General features: G+C 42.4%; 1 protein-coding gene and 1 long non-coding RNA gene across 2 annotated transcripts; one reads left to right on the top strand and one right to left on the bottom strand.

Moving 5' to 3' along the window:
• Positions 1-412: 412 nt before the first annotated feature.
• Positions 413-10,031, top strand: LOC116948769 (uncharacterized). Its single transcript, XR_012944600.1, has 7 exons — positions 413-2,197; positions 2,989-3,402; positions 3,816-3,836; positions 4,738-4,764; positions 5,951-6,049; positions 8,682-8,713; positions 9,597-10,031. It is a non-coding gene; the product is annotated as an uncharacterized LOC116948769 (long non-coding RNA).
• A 911-nt stretch (positions 10,032-10,942) lies between these two features.
• Positions 10,943-21,685, bottom strand: LOC116948776 (zona pellucida-binding protein 2-like). The gene is made up of 7 exons (XM_076069229.1): positions 19,663-21,685; positions 18,631-18,756; positions 15,310-15,459; positions 14,425-14,643; positions 13,719-13,807; positions 13,296-13,470; positions 10,943-11,594 (listed from the first exon to the last, which is right to left on the bottom strand). Exons 3-7 carry the CDS (start codon positions 15,407-15,409, stop codon positions 11,503-11,505), a joined length of 675 nt encoding a protein of 224 aa, XP_075925344.1. The 5' UTR covers positions 15,410-15,459; positions 18,631-18,756; positions 19,663-21,685; the 3' UTR covers positions 10,943-11,502.
• Positions 21,686-22,155: the final 470 nt, after the last annotated feature.

Genomic DNA, 22,155 nt, shown 5'->3' with positions numbered 1-22,155 from the left:
AAACATGCTGCTGCGTTAGCAGGCTAGCTGCCATTTGCTTTACCTTCTTCCGCTCGGCGCCAGTGTAGGACGTGAAGGTCTGTTTCGTTTCATAATGCCGTCGTACATTGTACTCTTTCATCACGGCAACACTCTCATTACAAATCAAACAACACACACTTCACCTTGGTTTCTATGAAAAAATATTCATTTTTCCGCCGAGTCTGAAATTTTCTGCACTCGCTTGCAATCTTGCGTCTCTTCGGTTCCGACATTTCTCGTGACCCTGAGCAATTTTTTTCTTCGATTGCTTGCTTTATGGAGACGCTGCCTTGTTCAAGACAATAGCGCCACCTAGTTTTAAAACTGAGAAGTGCAATACAGTATGCCATAGTCCATTATATTTTTAGACTTTGATACGAGCCAATTAAAAATGGATGGCGGGCTGCAGTTGGCCCACGGGCCATAGTTTGGACACCCCTGGGATAGTGGGATGACGTCATGTGATGGGGATTGTAAGGGGGTACTTAAGGGGGATCCCGTGACGTAAAGGGAGCCCAGGCTGTGTAGCGGCTAAGAGAGGTCTCTCCCGCTCGTGATGGGACGGAGTTGGCTGAATCCCCGTCCTGAGTTCGACGAGTGGGAGAGACGTCGGGATAGCCGAGGATAAGGCTTGAGGAAGTCCGTGAGAGCTGGCTATGGAGAAGTGAGGTGCTGCCCTCACTCGGTCGGACGGAGTTGGCTGAACCCCTGTCCCGACTCGGGTGAGAGAGCCCAAGGGAATAGCCGAGGCTAGGGACAAGAGTAGAGCCGAGGTCCAAGGGAAGGGCCGAGTGTAGTGTGCACCTACCTCTGGTGTGAGTTAGTGTGTCAATAAAAGTGTTAATAAAGCGGCGTAAGCCCTTACAAGAAACTCCGAGTCCGCGTGGTTCTATACCTCAACATATGTATAACTTCTTTCGCACCACCATACGTAGCCAACCATGCTAATCGGAGGTGTGCGAGAAGGACAACTGAACACAAAAATAAGTTCTAAAGAAATTCGTTTTCAATCTAGATTTAGAAGTGCATAGCTCCAGTGTTTTCCTAATGTTGCAAGGAAGAGCGTTCCAGACGGGTCGCAGCAGCAGATCTTAAAGTGCGCGATGTAGGGGCCTATCTTTGTTCGATGGCTAGCCAAAAGTCGCTTTGAAGATGACCAGAGTTCGCGTAATGGTTTATGCTCCTTGAGATCAGCAAGCTGTCGTGGTTCGTTTGTGGTAAGGACTTTGTGTGTGTATATAACGAGTGCGCCCTTATAACGGGACATTAAACGTTCACTGAAGTGTTTTACAGTACAGTATGTGCATTGAGTGGTGGAAGTTTGCATTCTCACTACGCATTCAATGTAGCCTTAATATCACAAGTGAAAACTAGTCTCCATGAGCACGTATCATTACAGAGTATATGTGACGAGGTAAATCCCTGAGATCTTCTGTGCACGTTATACACTGAAACGTAACTTTTTTTTCAGATTTTTTTAGTAACCATTGTTGCATCAACACGCTCCACAAATGGGCAGTCCACTTCGGGGACATTTACACGAAGTTGGCGAATGTCGAAGAGCCAAGCAATGAGATCTCTCGTGTGTACGTCTGTTGTGCAGTAGAACCACGTGGAGACGAGGAACACTGTAAGGGCTGTTGCCGTTTATTAAACCACTTCCACACTCGGCATCCTACACTCACACCTGTGTAGGTGCGCTCTGTCTCGGTCCTTAACCCGGACACTTAGTAACTCTTCGGATCCTACCCCGGTTATCCCTTTGATTCCCTCACTCGTCTGCCCGGAGCGGGGTATGAGCCAACACCGCTCCACGACGAGGAGAGAGAGACCCTCTTCCAGCCGATCCTCGCCCTGGCCCCCCACGACGACCCCGCCCCCGTCTTGGGGCCCCCCCTTAAGACATCTTTGGCCAGCTCCTCCACCTACTTTTCGCAAGAGCCATCCGAAAGCCCTTACGTAACCCGTTCGCACCTCCTTCCGCTCGCCCCCTCATTGGATACCCACAATACTCCTCTACACGTCTATAACTTACAAACTCCAGTAGGACTCATAAGTTTCGACAAATGAAACCACTTCTCATTTCTGTGAAGACAGCTGCAGCAGAGTGCACGCATCCCGGTTAAAATGTCTCTTACAATGGTCATGTGTCTGCTCGTTTTGTACAAGACTTCAGGTAAACATGTTTTACACTTATTTGATAATTAAATATGTAACCGTGCAATGATTTGTGTTATTATTTTAATAATAATAAAAATAGACTTGTAAACATAATTCGTTAAAATTCACTACAATTTATAAGAATTTTCCAAATTTAATTAAAAGAAAGTTTGACCGGATATTTATTTAGTTTCAAGCCCGTCTATTCGAGTAATATACAGCAGTTATTTTAATGTTAGAGGTAAGTTTATGGAAAATTAAAAAGCTAATCTGCATTTACGCACTCTTTTAATGGCGTGTACTAAGTTATGTTTCCATTTCTTATAAGTGCATGCCAGAAAATATAATAGAGTAATTTTAACAATCTGCCTGCTTTATACAGACGCTCTACATGACGGAATTTTACGCAACCCACAGCCACAAGTGATTCTGGGAGCTCATGTTATCAGCCACAATGGGTATTTTGTGTTATGCATTATATAGTTTAACACACAGTGAGGTTCCTTCGCCCGTGGACATCTGGCGGTTTCTCCAGCGTTGGTTCAAGCAGAACTGACTCCTGCTGATGAGATGCTGCAATGTCGAGACCGGTCCCCAGTGTGTGCGTGTAGTGAACCAATGCTGCTGAAAGGATGGGCTCCCAGATAGTCGTGTGGCGGATGGGTTGTGTAATAAGTATATATATTTTATTGTTTTTGCGGGGGACGGTGTAAAGGAGGCATATCGTCTGAATTTAAACATTGTTGTGTAGGTTTTACTTTGTGTTTTATTTGCTTTTTATTGAAAGCAAACAATTTCTTTTCACAGGTCTGACAAATGGTTTACATGTGTCGGTGGCTCAGTCGAAACTATCCGTGAGTGAAGGCTCAAACACAACCTTAATGTGCATTGTTAAGGAAACTGGAAATTATTATTTAGCCGTCAACTGGTATAAATGCCCAAAACTCAGTAACAACTGTGCCAGCCCATCCCGTGTAGGTGGACGAGACCAGATTTGGTATCAAAAAGATTATCCCTCCTTTTTACAGGGTGGTAGATTGATCTGGACGACTGGCAGAAACGTGTTTAACTTGACTTTCATGCAGGTTCTCAAAGAAACTGCAGGGAACTACTGCTGCTTAGCACAAACATGGTATTTTATAGCAGTGGGACCTGCGTGGCGCTACTATGGAGAAAGCAAAGCCATCGTGGAGCTGATTATCATCAATAACACCAAATCAAGTAAGATATTACGTGATGGAAACATTTGACATCAGAGTTTACATTCCTGTATAGGCGAAAATATATTATTCAAATGAACGTCGCTACCAATGTACACTCACGTAGCTCTGTTGGGAAAAAAACCCCATCGTGTTGCTTCTTTTTATTGTGTTGCTGCTACTTCCACTTGATGCAGAAGTCAACGATTGTTGACCTATGGAGACACTCGCCTCTGCTCAGGGCTGTCAGAGAGATAAGCAGGAAATCACGTTGATGGTTTTGTAGTTGCTAAGTTTGATGCACTTAAACCTGTTTATAGTGTAGAAAATGTTGCCTGTGCTCGATTGTAACGTACGTTTGGATATACAAGAGACACCGCTGTGGGGACATGTTCAATTCAAATTCGTGTGTGTTTCTCCCCCCACCCACCACAGCCCATGGATCTTCCACCCCAGGTAATAAGGCCACATGTGTTTTTGAGCCTGAACAACACAGATCTGAACTTACAGTTCATGTTCTAGCTCTCTCTCAAAGATAATCCAATAAGAATTACACTTTCTTGTAAAGTTGTGTTGATATTAAGGAGTGGCTTTATTCAAAATCGGTCAAATTGATCAAAGAGTTGCATAAAACCTGGACACAACACAGAGCAACAGCGACTATTTGTAAATATGCTATTTTTACCGCATTTTTATTAAAGTATGTTCACCATTCGGGTAATTTTATACAATCTTAGCTTATGCTTAGGTGTTCCTGTCTGCACAGCTCAACAGAAATCCCTTTATTGATGATGGCTGTGTAATTGAATTAGCAGCACAACTCGTCAATTTTATTTTTTGCTTAAAAAACGTCGCGTCTTTTTGGCACAAATATTCAAGAAAATCTATTCCACCCAAAGCACACTCAAGCTATGGAAGTATTAACACTGAACCATGGAAAACACGGTTCACTGCTGTGCCATTCTGCATTAATTTAATGGAAACTGGGCATAATGCGTGCAAACAACATGACTGTGATACTTTATTTTACTGTATGCGTAGCATATATAATTTTACGATCGCTTTCTCCACAAGTGTAGACAAATTAGATGAATACATCTTTATCCACTGTATTCTGAAATCAATTTTCAATGTGTTTTTCCAAATGTTATGAAGTGGAGATAATTATTTAAAAGCCACTCCGCTATCCAAAGTGGGATTCAAATGGAACGGATTCTTTTACCAATTCTATGGGGGTTGAAATAGCTTTGTATTCTCTGAACTTATACTGGGTTTTAACTGTAATATCTAATTTCCTTGTGTCTCATCCCCATCATGCATTCATCTTTAATTACACTTACAACCTCTGGACTTTAAGATGAAGACTTTTCATACGATACAAAATGTGAGTCCATAAACTGCAAGCACTCTCATTCTCTATAAATGTAATATATTGTATGAGGTAAACGTTACATTAGTTCTTGACTTAAAGCTTTCGTGACTGCAGGAATTCATATGCTTTGGGTCTTTCAGTAAAGTCACGTAGATAGGTTCAAAGAAAATTTAAAAAATCTAATAGATAATAAACTACGACGTTTCGATCGCAATACAAGCATTCGTCATCAGGAAGATGATGACACTTGTGTTGCGATCGAAACGTCGTAGTTTTAAAATATTTTTTGTTATTTTCTTTGAACCTATCTACGTGACTTTACCGAAACACCCAAAGAATACGTTACATTAGTGTTTCCAAATATCTTGTTGGAGGTCATGTATGATTATAAGGACACACTTTTTCTGCAAAATCTCTCTTCTGACAGGTATGGGGTGATATGGGAGGATTCGCTAACTTTTTATGGTCAATATATTTTTAAAATAACACCCACATTTGGTCCGTGTCCAAGATGTATTATCTGGAGTAAGTAAGTCCCAGTATGCGTGAGGTAGCATGGTGGTTATCGCACTGCCCTATTACGCTGGCCACCCCAAGTTTGATAATGATCAAGCATGGCTAACATCAGTGGCGAGTGAAATCTGAACTCGCCCCGAGTACCCTCGCCCCCAACCAACCCATGCTGGTCGGTATCGTGAAATATGATCAAAGAAACTCCCATAACTGATAAGGTGAGGGGAAGCATTCATCCTCTAGTGCATTGACAAAGAGCTGTAAAGTACTCCAGTTCCCAGTATTGTATATTATATTGGAATGGAGAAATAGTGCAGATGGTTATTGCACTGCAGTATGAATCCGGAAGCCTGAATTTAATTCCCAGCCAAAGCTACTATGAGTAACGAGTGATATCTGAAGCAGTTCTGGGCTCCCCCCACCCATGTTCACCAACTGGCACTGACCAGCACGCTGAAATATGGTGAAAGAAAACCTATATGACGTCATGGCATAGGGAAACCTTCATCCAATAATGGATTGGCGAAGTGCTGAAGTGTATTTATTATGTACATTGATTGACTCTCCAAGTATATGTGTATTGTTCTTGCTCACAAATTACCTTATAAACAAAAACACACTGCTGTTGCTGGTGTAAGTGAAACATTTGTGCATTACTTAATAAAATACATTTCCCATATCGCAGCGATCATGATTTGTGTAGGAGTGGTGCTGCTGCTTCTGCTACTGATTGTCGTCACCATTGTTGGATTCAAACTTTGGTTCTACAAGAAGCATCACCGTGGTGAGTGCCTGCATCCGGAGTCATGCCAGATTGGGTCTGTTAAACACAAGCCGCTAAAATACCCTAAAAAGAATTTGCCCTGCAACGCTAGTTACAGTGACTTCCCTATATGAACTCAACACAAACTACACTATACTGAGACACCAAGGTAGGGCAGGCACGGTCTGGATGGTCTGTACTGACTGAGGTTAATACTGCAAGAGGGGTTAGAAAAGGAAAGGTGGTGTCAATTAAATGTCAACTCATTCACACTTTGCAGGGCACATTGTCAAGATTTGGGAACATGTAAACAGCCTCTAAGCAGCCTGTGGGAAATCAGCTGAGATAAGCAGGAACACACCTCAAAATAGATAACATACTAACCAGTATGTCAGTAATGAAATGTAGTTAATGCACCTAATACGGTAAAACATGTATGCTTCCAGAGATATGTGAATCACTGTACACACGACAATAAGTTTCAACCATGTCTTGAGAATTAAATTATTTTAAGTATATACTGTTTTTTTATATATGATATATCTGATATCTCTATATATCATATATTAAAACAGTATATCAAACATGCATATCCGTGAATATATATAGATATATCATATATAAATCATATATAAAACATTCACACATAGTGAATGTAAAGCAAATTCCTGTTTTCAGGATTACAAATGTAGTGGGTCCAAATGAGTCACAGACGTTGTTCCTTTTAAAGGCAACACATTTACTTGTAACACCGTAACACAAAGGGGTAACTGCCCCTTCACCAGACTACAGCGAGTTCATAGTTCATAGTTCCATTCATTTGGTATAGCCCTGTGAGCCATTCGACTCTTGAATCGGGTGCAACCGCAACAAACAAAAAACAAAAACATGAACAAGAAAACATCTTAAAGTGACTATGTGACTGTGCAAACAGAAAATCCAGAAAAAAAACATCAAAATATTTCTGAAAAGCACCGTACACCAACGCTGTGTGCAAAAATCCCAGTGGGATGCAAGTCAAACAACAACAACAACAACCACAAGACAACTTAGATTAAGGCCATCAGTCTAACTCCGTACTACAATAAACAAAAACATGGCCAAACCAAAAAAACGTTTTCGAAATCACCAAAATAAAAGCCATAAATGCAATGTAACAGTGATCATCGGCACTGTGACCGAATTTTTAACAATAAACTACATAAATAACATGTAACAGTTACTGCTACGAAGGGTCGATCCCTCACTCGGGTCTCCGACCACGTGGTTGCCTCGTAGGATGGAGAGCTTCAGCTTGAGACGTAGAGCTTCCCGCTTGTAGATGTAGAGCTTCCCGCTTGTAGATGTTGCGCTTCCAGCTTGTAGAATGCAGCGACCCCGGTCCCTCTCAGGGACCCACCTTATATCCCCCTACGGGCGGGGCCTCTCCGCCCTCGGCCCCGCCCGCCTTCTCGAGCATTCTCGTTCCCTCTCGATCCTTCTCAAGAGCTCTCCCCAGACACGTGATCACCCACTAGTCCCCCCACCTGGGGCCCCTTGTGTGGACATTCTGGATCACGTGTCTACGGGGTCAACCAGAGTGCCATGGCCCGGGGCAACCCTGCCCCTGGGCTGACACTCACCCCCTTCCCCTCGGGGGAGCCCCCACCACTCGCTGTGTGTGGTGCCCGCACTATCCCAGTGCTCGCCAAGCCCCGCTAGGGCTGGTGTTACACACAGCCACCGACACGGTGCTGTCCACGATGTAGGAACATCGAACGGCACGACCCGGCACCATACAGTGACATCCGTGATGTCACTACACATTGAATGGATATTTTTTATCTGCTGTACTTCTTCAATTATGCTGGTTTGAATACCACGCTTCATGACAGTCAAACAAAATACATCCATCTTTGTAAAACCGTATCACGTGTTGTCTTGAAATGCACTCCAGACCCAAAATATCGTGGCCTCAATTACACATCTCAGAACTATTGCTAAATTGTTAAATACTGTACGCATCGTAAATGCTATACTTCCTCAGGGAACCATCACACTACCATTTTTAAAACAATGAGAATTAATTGTCGTGGCGAATATAGATTACAAAATAAGTAAGCAATGTTTCCATCGCATATCCATCCCTCCACGTAAAAATATATTAAGTATAGGTTCGATGAAGGATCGAGTGATGCGGCTTCCATGCGCCATGTTTGGTTGTGAGGGTTGTTTGATCATTCTTCACCATTCTGATCAATATGGGTTGGTGATCTGAGGAGCCCAGGACCAGTTCGGATATCACTCACCACTGTTGATTTGGTTCCGGGTATCGGACTCGTGTCACTGGGTTCATTGATAGCGCAGTGCGCAAATCATGGTGCCACTGCTTGCTCCGTTAATATAATCGTTTCAGCGACGTTCTATCCACTGTTGGATGAATACCTCGCCTGTCTTAACCCCTCAATGCGGTTGCTTGATGGCACAAGTCCATGTTGCTCTCACACGACTCAAATTTGTAAATGACAGGAAAACCCATTCCAACAGAACCCTCTCCGTATATGAGGCTCTCAGAGGTATATAGCAAGTGAATATTTATGACTATTGTACTGATGAGTCTAAATAAGAATGAAACCAGTCTAAAGTTGTGCCTCATGTCTTGTTACATTTGCAGACAAACAAGTCAGTAAACAAACAACTTGCCAGGTCAGTTGAATATAAATATATTGTAACATACATATTATGTCACACTGATGTTCATTTTTAGGCATTGGTTATTTTTTCACTAATCCTGGCTAATGCATATATATCTATGGCCTGTATATACAGTGTGTTTTATGAGATACAATGAGTCTATCCGCGAAGGCGAGATGTTACCTGCCTCGCATTTTCTGCAGGAGGTCGTGCGTTCGATCGTGACTCTGACGCCTGTATATTTGGAGTGTGCATGCTCTCCCCGTGAATTCTTCTCCGGGTTGTTCGGTTTTTTCTCCCACATTTAGAATCAACTTGCGTTTAGAGTATTTGGCTGCTCTAAATGTCCACACGATACGCCACTTCGTTGACCTATCATTTGTGGCCAGGTCGCTTATGAAAAAGACGTAGTTCAGTGGGCCTTACCTGGTAAAATAGTTTTGTTTCGTTTTATCTGTGCCCATTGAAGGTCGTATGCTTAAACTTAATACATGAAATTTGAATAACAAGCAGTATTTTGTTAACAATATTTTAATACGGCACTTAACTGAACCAATACTTGACTGGAATCCTGAAGACAAAATATATTGTAGGAAATATATTGTGCTGTATCAGCTAATATATTCATGCTTGAGCTGTGATTAAAAGTATGACAATTTATGCCAATTCCACACAAACTCATGTTCAGCACGTCAATTCTGCACCTATTTTAACTATTTTTAAACTATCTACAAAAATCTGTGATGGAGGCTCACATGCATATTGAAGTTGACAGTGATGGTATCAAGACAATATTGATGATGATAAATTCAGATTATGATAATTATTGATAAATTAAAATGATGGTAATAACTAAGGGTGGCGATGATTGTTATTATTTAAATCGTACTTACAGGCTGACGAAGACAATCAAGATAACATCAACTATGCTGAGCTGGATATGCATGTTCTTGGAAGGTGCCAGAAAGCCCCGAAAGTAACAGTGAGCCAAGAGTCAAGTGGCTTGTATGCTCGAGTTTATGAGAAGCCACACACAGGCGCTCACTGTTAACAAAATTGAGGCATCTCGTCAGCTGCAGGATATGTGCCGTCTGGCAATTGTAGACTTTGCATGGCAAAAGGTGCACATCATGTATACGCAACTTTAATTTTCATAATTAACCAACCAATATTTCCACAATTGATCTCGACCTTAACATATGATTTCATATTGATACTCTGCGATGTACCACTGTCAACTTCTTTCCAAGTGATACTGGTAGGAACCGCTGGTTACACCAGCCCACAGGGGATTATTGTGTCCGTCCGTCCGTCGTGCATCCAAAAATGGGAGGGGTGGGGCTGGGTGGAGAGGGGAGGGTGGGGAGGGGCTGGGTGGGGAGGGAGGGGCTGGGTGGGGAGGGAGGGGCTGGATGGGGAGGGGAGGGTGGGGAGGGGCTGGGTGGGGGGTGGGAGGGGTGGGGCTGGGTGGGGAGGGTGGGGAGGGGCTGGGTGGGGAGGGTGGGGAGGGGCTGGGTGGGGAGGGTGGGGAGGGTAGGGAGGGGCTGGGTGGGGAGGGTGGGGAGGGGCTGGTGGGAGGGGTGGGGCTGGGTGGGGAGGGGCTGGTGGGAAGGGGCTGGGTGGGGAGGGTGGGGCTGAAAGAGGGGTGGGGAGGGTGGGGCTGGGTGGGGGGTGGGAGGGATGGGGCTGGTCACCCCGTGGTGCCCTTATAAAACTCAACGTTTAACCTACTCACGCCGGCTTGTGCCCGCCCTCACAGTCAGGCATATTTGCGGAATACACCACGTGGTGCCGTTGACCCTGGCCATTGACCGAGCAACCCAACGTTCCTACCAGCTCCCTCCACAGGAATGTGTTTTTATTAACATTTTGAAGGCAGATATGTTGTCAAACCTAATTCTAACACGTCGGCATTATTTTTTACCTTTCTATCGCTACCTGATGTCATTGACGAATGTCCAGTTTGTTTTTTAGTTTACGTCATCCCAGCAATATTCCTTCCTGCCTGTCACCCTTCACTGAGAAGTCTACAACCAGAACCTGGAAAACCACACCTTGTGGAAAACTAGAAATCCTCATCGGGACTCAGAGAACTTCATTTAAAATTATACATAATGACTATTTATCGTTTAATGTGAAAACATCGGCTAGTCATTTAAATTCTTACCTGATATGATGGCAATAACGATCGCAATTGCATCACATTCTCCTGCATGCTAAATGAAGAGTACATAAGATTAGTAAACACTGAAGCTGTTTTTTTTAATTGAGGAATAGCTGTGGAATGAGGCCGTGAATGAATAACAATTGCTTTATACAGCATCGTTCAATAAAATGTCGCATGTGGTGGCATCACCCAGCGGTAGCGCATTCACTGCTTGCTGCAAAGGTTTGTGGTTCAAATCCCATAGGCCGCCCAGGTCAATACTTATGGTGAATAAACCGCTGCTTCACTGTGGATGTAAAAGATCTCGTGACATCATTTGAAACCTTTTGGGCATTGTGTGCTGACGTCATGGACCAAATCTGCTCAATTTTATTTTTAAAAAGATTACCCACACGTTACTCAAATGTCTCAATTGGAATCACACGTAGCAATCATCGCCACCTACTAGCAGACTAATGCCCACTTGCAGGCCAGTGCTATGTCATCTCATGCCGCAGAGGGACAGCTGGCCTTTGAATTTATGAGATGTGATGTCAGTTGCTTTGAGTGAATGAAGCATATAATTTCCATATTGACAGTACATGCTTATATAATTATTGCACGTGCTCTCGAATGGCACAACCTGATGGTGTCATCAGCACTCGTTAGCTCCGTATTGGGTAGCATTCTTGCACTCCACACATCTGACGTCTGTATTGGAGCTGTACATCTGAGGGCTGCACACCACTGCAAGCAGAAGTAACAAGGATAACATTGATCCTGCACTCACAATACATGCATTAAATCGTGTTCACCTGAATAAATTTGCAATTAAATGGGAGTTTTCCATCGGTTATTTTACTCCATTTTTAACGACACCCCTGCATAGTTCCATGCTATAAAATTGTATTAAATCCAGTAAAGCACATGTCAGAGTCCAAAACACAGAGTGCACGACAATAATGCTCCACATCTCATCATATGTAGACCTACATTGTATACAGTGTCCTGTTGACTTGCAATCCTCAGCAACCATCACACCAGGTAAAAGTAAATACATTATGCAAGGGTTCTCTAAGCATCATACATTGCACATTGACCTTGTTTAATTTTATGAAACTAGCTGCTCGATTAACTAAAATAGCTGCATGACTTACATTCCAATGTGGCCTGTTATCTTTATTTCTATTGGACTCTCTCAGACAGCCATGGGAATATTGCTATTAATCACAATATGATGTCACGTCCTGATGTAAATACATGGCCAGAAAACACAAACCTGAATGTACACGCCGCACCATGCATGACTTACCGTCTTAACCAAATGAAAACAATATTGTATCCATTTCATCACTCTCTGAATGGGCTGTTTGGATTTTAATGCCTAGCTTAAGTATTTCTAATAAATCATTAACTTGCTTTTGTCAATGTCCTTATGTTTATCGCAAACCCGTTGTCTTCAAGTGCGTTAAGTCTGGGTACCATTTCCCATAGTACAATTGGTATTTAACATACCCTTTTTAAGTATTTTACATACGTCTTTTACTTGTTACTGTATGGGTCAGAGAGTTGGAATTTTACGAGGCAAAGAGAAAATAAACGTAAGGTCTTTTGAATACAGGTGCACGTTAAGGAAGATTGGAAATGTGTGGATATATAGGATACACAACCTGGCAGTTCGTAATATAACATGGCAAAACAACGTGTACGTGTAATTATAAAGCGGGGGCAACGAGTATGTGTACAATGGAAGAGAGAGAGAGAGAGGTTTCACGAGACAGATATTGGAGTGGGTACCCAGAGGATGGTGACAAAGAGGAAGACCAAAAAGCCAATTGGTGGGGACAGTGAGAGGATATTGAAGGTCACGTGTCGAGTTTCACCCACTGTGGTATCCATCAAAATAAGTTATGATGACACGGTGCGGTGGCATCAATTAGCATTGGCTATGATGACCTGTGGACTCTTGTTTTAGAACCTGTACGCACTATGATCCGAGTGAAGTGGTTGTTTTACACACAAGGTTGTGGTGCTGCTGGTGTGATTGTAGGACTGTTATGATGTGGAATCCCTTGAAATTAAATCAGGACTGTCACACTCTTGAGCAAACAATCGATCAACAGATAGACATCACAATAACATTCCAGACGAGGCCCGTTACCTCACGAACCCCAACCATGTTTAGAGACGTTTAGCAGTTCTCTGTGTCTCGCCAAAGCTTAATCAGAGGTTGGCATACCGTGCCAGACTGGGACCAACAAGTACATGTTAGCTTAGCAAAAAAAAAATTGACATGGCACTGGTATGGTAAATTGGATATAGACACGTTCTTTGATGTTATAGCTCGAGAGTATGACGCTGACATTTTTACCATCAGATACCGTCACTCAACCATTTTAATGAGATAAATAAGCATTCTGCTCCGCACCTACTGCATTCACGTCTTACCACAGCAGCTCGAACAATCGGGATGAATGATCTTGTCCTTCCCATAACCCGGCATGCAGTGTGCATCTTTAAACTTGTACAACGAGCCTCCAATGAGATATATGGATGGCAGAGTTTCCAGGAAGCGCACTATTCTCTCCTGCTTCTTGAAAAATGACTCGACAATATTACTAGCCTGGGATGCAAGAACAAACACATGCATGAATGTTAATTAGGTAATCCATTCGAAGTCTTTAGTGTAATCGATGTCTTCGATACCTAAGAGATGCATTGAGGCTTTTTTGGAGCTCGTTAATTGGGTGTGTGTATTGTTTCAAATGACGAAAGCGGTGTCAAATTTCTTCATACACTTAAGCAGCAATGGGAATTCAAATACGCAGGTTAAGCAGTATTACACGACTTTTTCAAGTATAAAATACAAACCTCTTTTTCTCTGAGGTTTAAGGAGACTTCACATTTCTTCATAGAAAGACCATCGCATGTCTTCAGCCAGTTTTTGCCATAAGGGTCAACTTGGGGAAAAGCACAAAGATCACAGCATGTTTCCAAGTTGCAAGGCCTCAATAATAAACAAACAAAACTCGTGTATTGGTGTAAGGTTCATGTGTCATATAAAAAGCAATGCTCTGTTAAAAGGCTACTACTATGTTTGTACATTTCTAGAACATTATTGTTAAAGAGATGTTCAATAAAATTATGTAAGACAGCCAAATTAATACGTTTAAAAACATTATAAAGAGTAGCTCAATGGGAAAACGTAGTCCCTAACTCTCTCGATAAATGTCCCTAACTCTCTTGAGTTAGGGACATTTATCGGCATAATTGCTCAATATCAGTGTGTCATAGGTACATAATGTAAGCAACTATGGCAGAAGCACAGCCACTGTGGGTGTCCCGTGGGCGTTCACACACCCTCACAACGTTTAGATATGGCCACGGGACACCCACAACATTGTGTACCCCTGGTCAGCGCACAAATGCATTCACGCAGTTAGCACACACATTCACGGTCAAATAGCATTAGCAAATGATGGATCACTCTGTATCTGTCCTCTAACCAATCGGAATCTGATCGCGGGTAGGACACCCAAAACGTCCAAGGTGTGGCTGTGGTGTCGAGTGTGCGAACCGACAAAGGAGATCTCCAGCAGGCACTGCCGGCCCACGTCGCGGTACACAATGGACCGACACTCGAGCATGGGCCGCACCACCTGGCAGTACAGCCGGCGAAGGAGGCCATTGAGCACCACCACCAGCTGGTCCAGCACCAGATTGTTGTTGTACCCTGTGCAGCTTGAGGCATAGTAATTCACCAGAAAGGTGTGCGCCGTCTCCACCTCGCGATACGCTGCAGTAGGTACAATGGCATGGGAGGGGGCCGCTTAAGCGTATATGTTGTACGATGTAAGTTGAGCTTCTTTCGCACCGTACGCAGCCAATTGTTTGGCCAATTACGTCTTATATGAGAGGAAATTGAAATGACTGGGGAAAACACATGCACACGAGGGAGAACACTCGAGACATACACAATTTGCTTGTCAGAAACCTACTTGTATTAATGTATGTCGAATTTCTTTCACATTGTACATAGCCAACCGTGCTCATCGGAGGTGCGGGGGGGTTAGGTGAACAAACTAAACACAAAGAGCACTTCTAAAGAAATTAGTTTTCAATCTAGATTTAAAAGTGCATAGCTCCAGCGGCTTCCTAATATCGTAAGGAAGAGCGTTCCAGACGGCAGCAGAAACGCATCTGAAAGCGCGCGATGCGGTGACCGTCTTTGTTCGATAGCTTGCCAAAAGCCACTGCGAGGATGCCCATGTTCATGTTTATGCAAAATTGTTTATTGCCGCAGAGAAGTTAGCTTGATTGGTCAGCATGTGGTAATCTTTCAGAAACTGAAAAGTAATTTCCGAATCACTCATCGTGATGTAAATTTAACATTGTGAGAGGATGTCTCTGTTTTTGTCCATCAGTGATCTTCCTTACTTTCGATCACAAAACAATAACGTACCGTAGACTATGAAGCTCAGTGAGACTCTCATAAGGGTGTGGTTTTCTTTCTCTTTGTAAGACAGCACGCACTGGTAAGGACCTGACATGTTGGGCAACATTCCATGCAGAATGAGCCAAGTGCCTTCATGTTTTTCTTTAGTATTTTCTCCTGTAAATGACATTGTACAATGAAATGGAAAAACACGGAAGAAAAAAGACCTGACAGAATTACAAAATTACGTACTAAATTTTGATTTAAAGCTTTCGTGACTGCAGTAATTCATATTCTTAGCTCTTTCGGTAAAGTCACATTGAAGGGAAACAATAAAATATGTATAAAACAATACAAATTCTCACGACGTTTCGACCATAACACAAACGGTCGTTATCAGGTGTGAAAAAAACCAACGGCAAGAAACATTTGCAAGAAGTGTCGGTTTGTATTTATTTATTTACAAACGGTGTATTTATTTATAAAAAAACGTCAGCGCCACGCGCAGCGATTTGGCAGTTTGTTTAGAAGGACTAGTCCATCTATGTTCTGAGAAGAGGAGGGGGGAGACGAAAAATTAATGTATGCTGTCTGAAAGCCACCGTAAGCGTGAACAATCAATTAAGACCTGAAATGGTTTATCAAATCCTTCCAATGATTGCTAAGCCAGAATCCATCTTCTCGGTTGAAATTGCCTCTGTGCTTGTATATGTGGATAGCCTCATGAACGAATCTCTCATGGTAGCCAGATGGCTTACAAAGAACCTCTGTTTTGGAAAAGTCAATGTCATGTGAGCCTACTGAATTATAACAATGAACTGCCACGGCCGAGGTGTTGGTCCTACCATGTTTAAGGTCTGCTTTGTGTTCACGAATGCGGTCCGAGACATGGCGTTTGGTTTCTCCAATGTAACTACTACCACAGAGGCAACTTAGTTTGTAGACACCAGGGTACTCTATGTCCGGAATCACATCTTTTACAGACGGAACCAGATCACGGATATTATGTAATGTGTTGAAACGGACCTGGATCTTGTGTTTATTCAAGATTTTGGAGATCTTTTTTGTGATCCCTGCATTGTATGGTAAAGTGATGGTTTTGAAAGGCTCCTCAAGAGGGTCCTTCTTCATGGTTTGAGTGATAGCTTTGCGGATTGTATAGTCGGAGTAACCAATAGCCTTAAGACCTTGGTGTACGTGCTTGAGTTCACTGCCTATGTGTTCCTGGTCGGATATGCATTGGGCTCTATGGTACAGAGTCTTGATGAGGGAATTCTTCTGTGATGGATGGTGGTGGGAATCCGGTTTCAGATAAGCATCCGTATGGGTAGCTTTCCTGTAGACAGAGTGGCTCATTTAACCATCAGGTCTCTTTTTTATTAGGACATCCAAAAAAGGTAGCTTGCCATCGTTTTCGACTTCCATGGTAAATCTGATGGCTGGGTGTATGGAATTGATGTGGTCGAAGAATTGGTCTAGAGCAGGCCGGCCATGTGGCCAGATGACAAAAGTGTCATCCACGTACCTTTTCCATAAGGTTGGGCGCAGAGTGGCAGTCTGGATGGCGTCAGTCTCAAATGTCTCCATGAAAATGTTAGCTATAACCGGAGATAGGGGGGAGCCCATTGGGGTGCCCTCAGTTTGTTTGTAGAAAGTTCCATTCCAAGTGAAGTATGTATTGGTTAAACAGTGTCTCACCAGGGGGGGTACCTCAGTGTTTAGTCCTTGATGAACCAAGTCTTCAATGATTGCGATGGTGTCAGGTATAGGAACCTTGGTGAATAAGGAAACTACATCAAAACTGACAAGCAGGTCGTCTGGGGACAGGGAAATACTCTTGATTGTCGATACCAGGTGAGTAGAATTTTGTACCGCAGAGGTGGTTTTTCCAGTGAAAGGACGCAGTATTTCAGACAAAAAACGAGCCAGTTTGTAGGTGGGGGAGTTGATAGTATAAGATGGCAAGCTGCCTTTTTTGGATGTCCTAATAAAAAAGAGACCTGATGGTTCAATGAGCCACTCTGTCTACAGGAAAGCTACCCATACGGATGCTTATCTGAAACCGGATTCCCACCACCATCCATCACAGAAGAATTCTCTCATCAAGACTCTGTACCATAGAGCCCAATGCATATCCGACCAGGAACACATAGGCAGTGAACTCAAGCACGTACACCAAGCTCTTAAGGTTAATGGTTACTCCGACTAAACAATCCGCAAAGCTATCACTCAAACCATGAAGAAGGACCCTCTTGAGGAGCCTTTCAAAACCATCACTTTACCATACATTGCAGGGATCACAAAAAAGATCTCCAAAATCTTGAATGAACACAAGATCCAGGTCCGTTTCAACACATTACATAAAATCCGTGATCTGGTTCCATCTGTAAAATATGTGATTCCAGACATACAGTACCCTGGTGTCAACAAACTAAGTTGCCTCTGTGGTAGTAGTTACATTGGAGAAACCAAACGCCATGTCTCGGACCGCATTCGTGAACACAAAGCAGACCTTAAACACGGTAGGACCAACACCTCGGCCGTGGAAGATCATTGCTATAATTCAGTAGGCTCACATGACATTGACTTTTCCAAGACAGAGGTTCTTTGCAAGCCATCTGGCTACCATGAGAGATTCGTTCATGAGGCTATCCACATATACAAACACAGAGACAATTTCAACCGAGATGGATTCTGGCTTAGCAATCATTGGAATGATTTGATAAACCATTTCAGGTCTTAATTGATTGTTCATGCTTATGGTGGCTTTCAGACAGCATACATTAATTTTTCGTCTCCCCCCTCCTCTTCTCAGAACATAGATGGACTCGTCCTTCTAAATAAACTGCCAAATCGCTGCGCGTGGCGCTGACGTTTTTTATAAGGAAATACACCGCTTAAAATAAATAAATTAATGCAAACCGACACTTCTTTCAAATGTTTCTTGCCGTTGGTTTTTTCACACCTGATGACGACCGTTTGTGTTATGGATCGAAACGTCGTGAGCATTTTTATTGTTTTATACATATTTTATTATTTTATTGTTTCCCTTCAACGTGACTTTACCGAAAGAGCTAAGAATATAAAAATGACGTACTATGATGCTTAAAAATAAATACTGTCATAGTTGAATGAACGTGGATATCAAAACGTTATTTTCCATTCGTAATTTGTTAGGTAACAGTGTGCTAGAGAAAAGTGGTGGAAAAAATTGGTGTGACTTATGGGAAGCTTAAGTGCAGTTCAACAAAGACGCAGATATATATATTTTTACATTTAAATATCACTTATTTGAAACGCACACGTGTGAACATGGTGTATACTGCCGTGGAAAACAGCTGGAAAGACCTGGAACGAGAGGTCCATTTGGGCCACCCCACGTCACATGGAGCTCTTCATAATGATGCTCCTGCTGCTCTTCCCGAAGGCAGTGGATGAGCGGGCTTCTTCCATGCACACGCACATACACATTCACTTTGGGAAGGTGGACGTTCAATAAATGGTTAATATTGGCTCATTTTGACCAAGACTTCATGTCCATCACACGTTATATCAAATGAGCTTCATTTGTATAAGTAGTGCAGCATATACCAAGATTATTAATCTACTGAGACTCCAACAGTGTTATGCAAATAAACATAAATATTCATTTTTTGTGTTCACAAGGACTCATTTCAATCTCGTGTCATGTTATAATTTTGATGGAGAGTCATTTGAGCGGCCATATTAATTAGAATAATTTTTGTATTATTTGGATGGATGACCAGCACTCACACAGGTTGTCATCGGGATTTGTGGCCTGCGCTTTGTTGTCAGTAGCCGAGAGCAGTGGATCAAAAAATCCGTAGTTGTGCTGTATTTCAATGCTCCCACCTCTAATTATCGATTCTCCCCACCTTCACCAACACACTTACCCGCTTAATGAAGTATGGTAAACCCCTACCAGCCGTATTGCATGGGAAGACCCTCATCCAGTGGTGGATAGACATTTCTATATATTCAAATTCATGAAAGGCATCAATTTACTCCTATGAGAGGTGATATTTATATCAGTAACTTTAATTAAACAAGCAGAATTTACCCAAGTCCAATTTTCATACGCAGCAATGTGGACTATAAATGCATGGTGTTGATAACTTGACTACATGGATGTAGACGTTTTTTTCAGAAGCAATCTATGTAAATGTGTGTTAATGTGTTGCTGTACTGCCAATAAAATACCCCACACAACTTAAAAAATGTCACATACCAATGTCTACACACATGTCCCATGATGGTGTGATTTTAGTAAGTGCTGAGCTTAATGTTTACCTTTCAGCAATAAGGTTGAGACTCTGTATTAACCTCTTCCCTACTGATCCACTACAGTACCCATTTTACCTGATTTGTGTTCTCTCCCATAGATGGACTTGTTTCCTACACTCAGAGGGCCGGCTTGTATTTGGGGCTCGGCTAGCTGTCCATTGTCTGTGTATACGCGACAAAAAAAATCACAGGCCCGCTTCTTAATGCAACGCAAATCCACATTACGTGGCAGTAAAAGTTAAAGCAGCACAAATATTCTTGTACTGATTTTAATGAGAATCATCTCTGTTAAAATGCTAATTGGAAACCAACGTGTGTGACTGTCCATTACAGCATTATGAGGAGAATATAATTTTTAAAACATCTTCAAATTAAATAATGCCCTTTATCTATCCAGATAAACGTTACGAAGTCGTAAGAAGGTTTGGCAACATCTATTATTGGGTGTTTGTGGGACATTTTCAGGGCAGTTTTTAATATGAACACCCTGATAGTAAAAATTATTTACTCAACTCCTAAGATCCTACATTTTCATCTTCACTGCAGAGAGGCACATGTAAAAGATATTTGTTGGTTTACACAGATGCATGTGCTTGCATGTTGGTATGCAGAATATACCTAAGTGAAGGTTTATACCTTGAGTTTGGAAATCACGTTGGTAAGCAAATGTATTTTACGCATTTACTGTGTTGTCATAACTTTATGCCAAATGTACTCAATTTTCAAGTACATAAAAATCACTCAGCTAAGCATGGTTTAGTTATTGGGGTTTTGAACCATAAACTACGGGAAGTTTATATTCAATCTTGATTTGAAGCTTTCGTGACTGCAGGAATCCTTACTCTTTGGTTCTTTCGGTAAAGTCACGTAGATAGAAAATGAATAGATCACGACGTTTCGATCGCAACACAAGCAACCGTCATCAGGTGAGACAAACACAGCAGGAGAACTGCTGACGCAGGAAAAAATATAATAAAAATTAAGTGAATAAAAAACCCCACGGCGTTTAGATCGCAACACAAGCGGTCGTCATCAGGAAAAGGGGGGTTTAGCCTCTACGGGAAGTTTTACAATATTATTTAGAACATTAGTGATGACGTCCATTAAAATGCTGAACGATAATTTACAGTCATTTGTAAAACTATTGCTGGATGAAGTCCTTCCGGCAATCATGCCAGGAGTCGAACTCAGCTCATCAGCTTTCACCTCTGCACCACCACCTACTATGAAATATAACCTACCAATATTAAAATATCTGAGCAATACATAACGGTAAGGCATTAAAGCAACTTAATTATATGTACTGTATATCAACCAATAATCATATTTAGTTAAATACTGGCTTGATTTATAAGGAATAATTGCACTTTTAGACAACGTGCAAATACAAATTTAAGACCGGGATCCTTGTATTGTTGAATCCCAAGACACTTAGAAAGTGACACACCCTCTTTGTTAGCGTTAATACAGCAGTTATTTTACAACGTTAGTATAAATCATGCAATTGCACAAGACAGGTTCCCCTTACAGTCCCATGTGTGTGTATTTGGAGCCAAGGCATACAGACTTGTGTTCTGAATGTTGATTAAACGACCTTGATCCCGTCATTAATATCCTGTATGGTTTATCATGAAGTGAACTAGACTTGACAGGACCTACACCCGTTATCGGTTAAAAGCACACGTTAATAAAAGCCACAAAAAATATCAGGAGAGTAATTAGATATATATGACGCAATTATTATGCATTTGAATATCATGCATGATCGTTTTATCACAATAATGCAAATATAATATTTTTAAAAGTAAAACATGTTAAATAACATACGTTATTTGGATGACATTTGCAGAAGACATCACAATGTTACAATAAGGAAACAACGATACCGTGTGAAAATGTGATTATCTGCAGTGCGGTGCGTGATTATTTGCCTGCAGCTGTCAACAGCTCTGCGCCCGTGGCCACTGCAAACAGCAGCAGAACCATGAGCCCTGGGGCCCTTGGGGTGCGGGTTGGCGCATCCAGGGTGTGCTGGGCCCCCATGGTGCCGGTCTAACCGAGTCCCCAACCGACTCGGGCACGAGGCTCACGGGCACGAGAACGAAGAGGGGATGTAGGGGGGTGCCCCCCCCCACCCCACCCACCCACCACCGTGGATATTAAAACGAGCTGTACATGCTCGGAATTACTCAGAAATAAACTTGCGAGACGATTTCCACGATGGGAGAATCAGATATGTATTTATACTGGAGGAATCCGATGAGCTATAAAGCTCTTTTTCACAGATGTCCAGTAGGGGCGGGTAAGACCGTTACAACAACAAACGATATAAACACGTGATAGGAGTGCAAAGTACAAGAAATGTCAACAAATCACCCAACACATACAAATAAACCATCCCCCCATCCTTCCAGACAGAGCCCACTGCGGTAGGGACTTATTTTCCAAAGCGACCCGTCCACACAAATAATAGCTCAATAAAGTGGCCTTATCATTTGGACATTTATAGCAGAGGGGATGAACACGTGGATCAGAGAGGCATCACAGGGACTGTGTGAACGTGAGTAG

Source organism: Petromyzon marinus, chromosome 2, assembly GCF_048934315.1.
Source record: "Petromyzon marinus isolate PM22_M1 ecotype Great Lakes invasive population chromosome 2, UKy_Petmar_22M1.pri1.0, whole genome shotgun sequence".
Lineage (NCBI taxonomy): Eukaryota > Metazoa > Chordata > Hyperoartia > Petromyzontiformes > Petromyzontidae > Petromyzon > Petromyzon marinus.
Note: the sequence above shows the minus strand (reverse complement) of the source record. Positions and strands in the feature narration are given on the sequence as shown.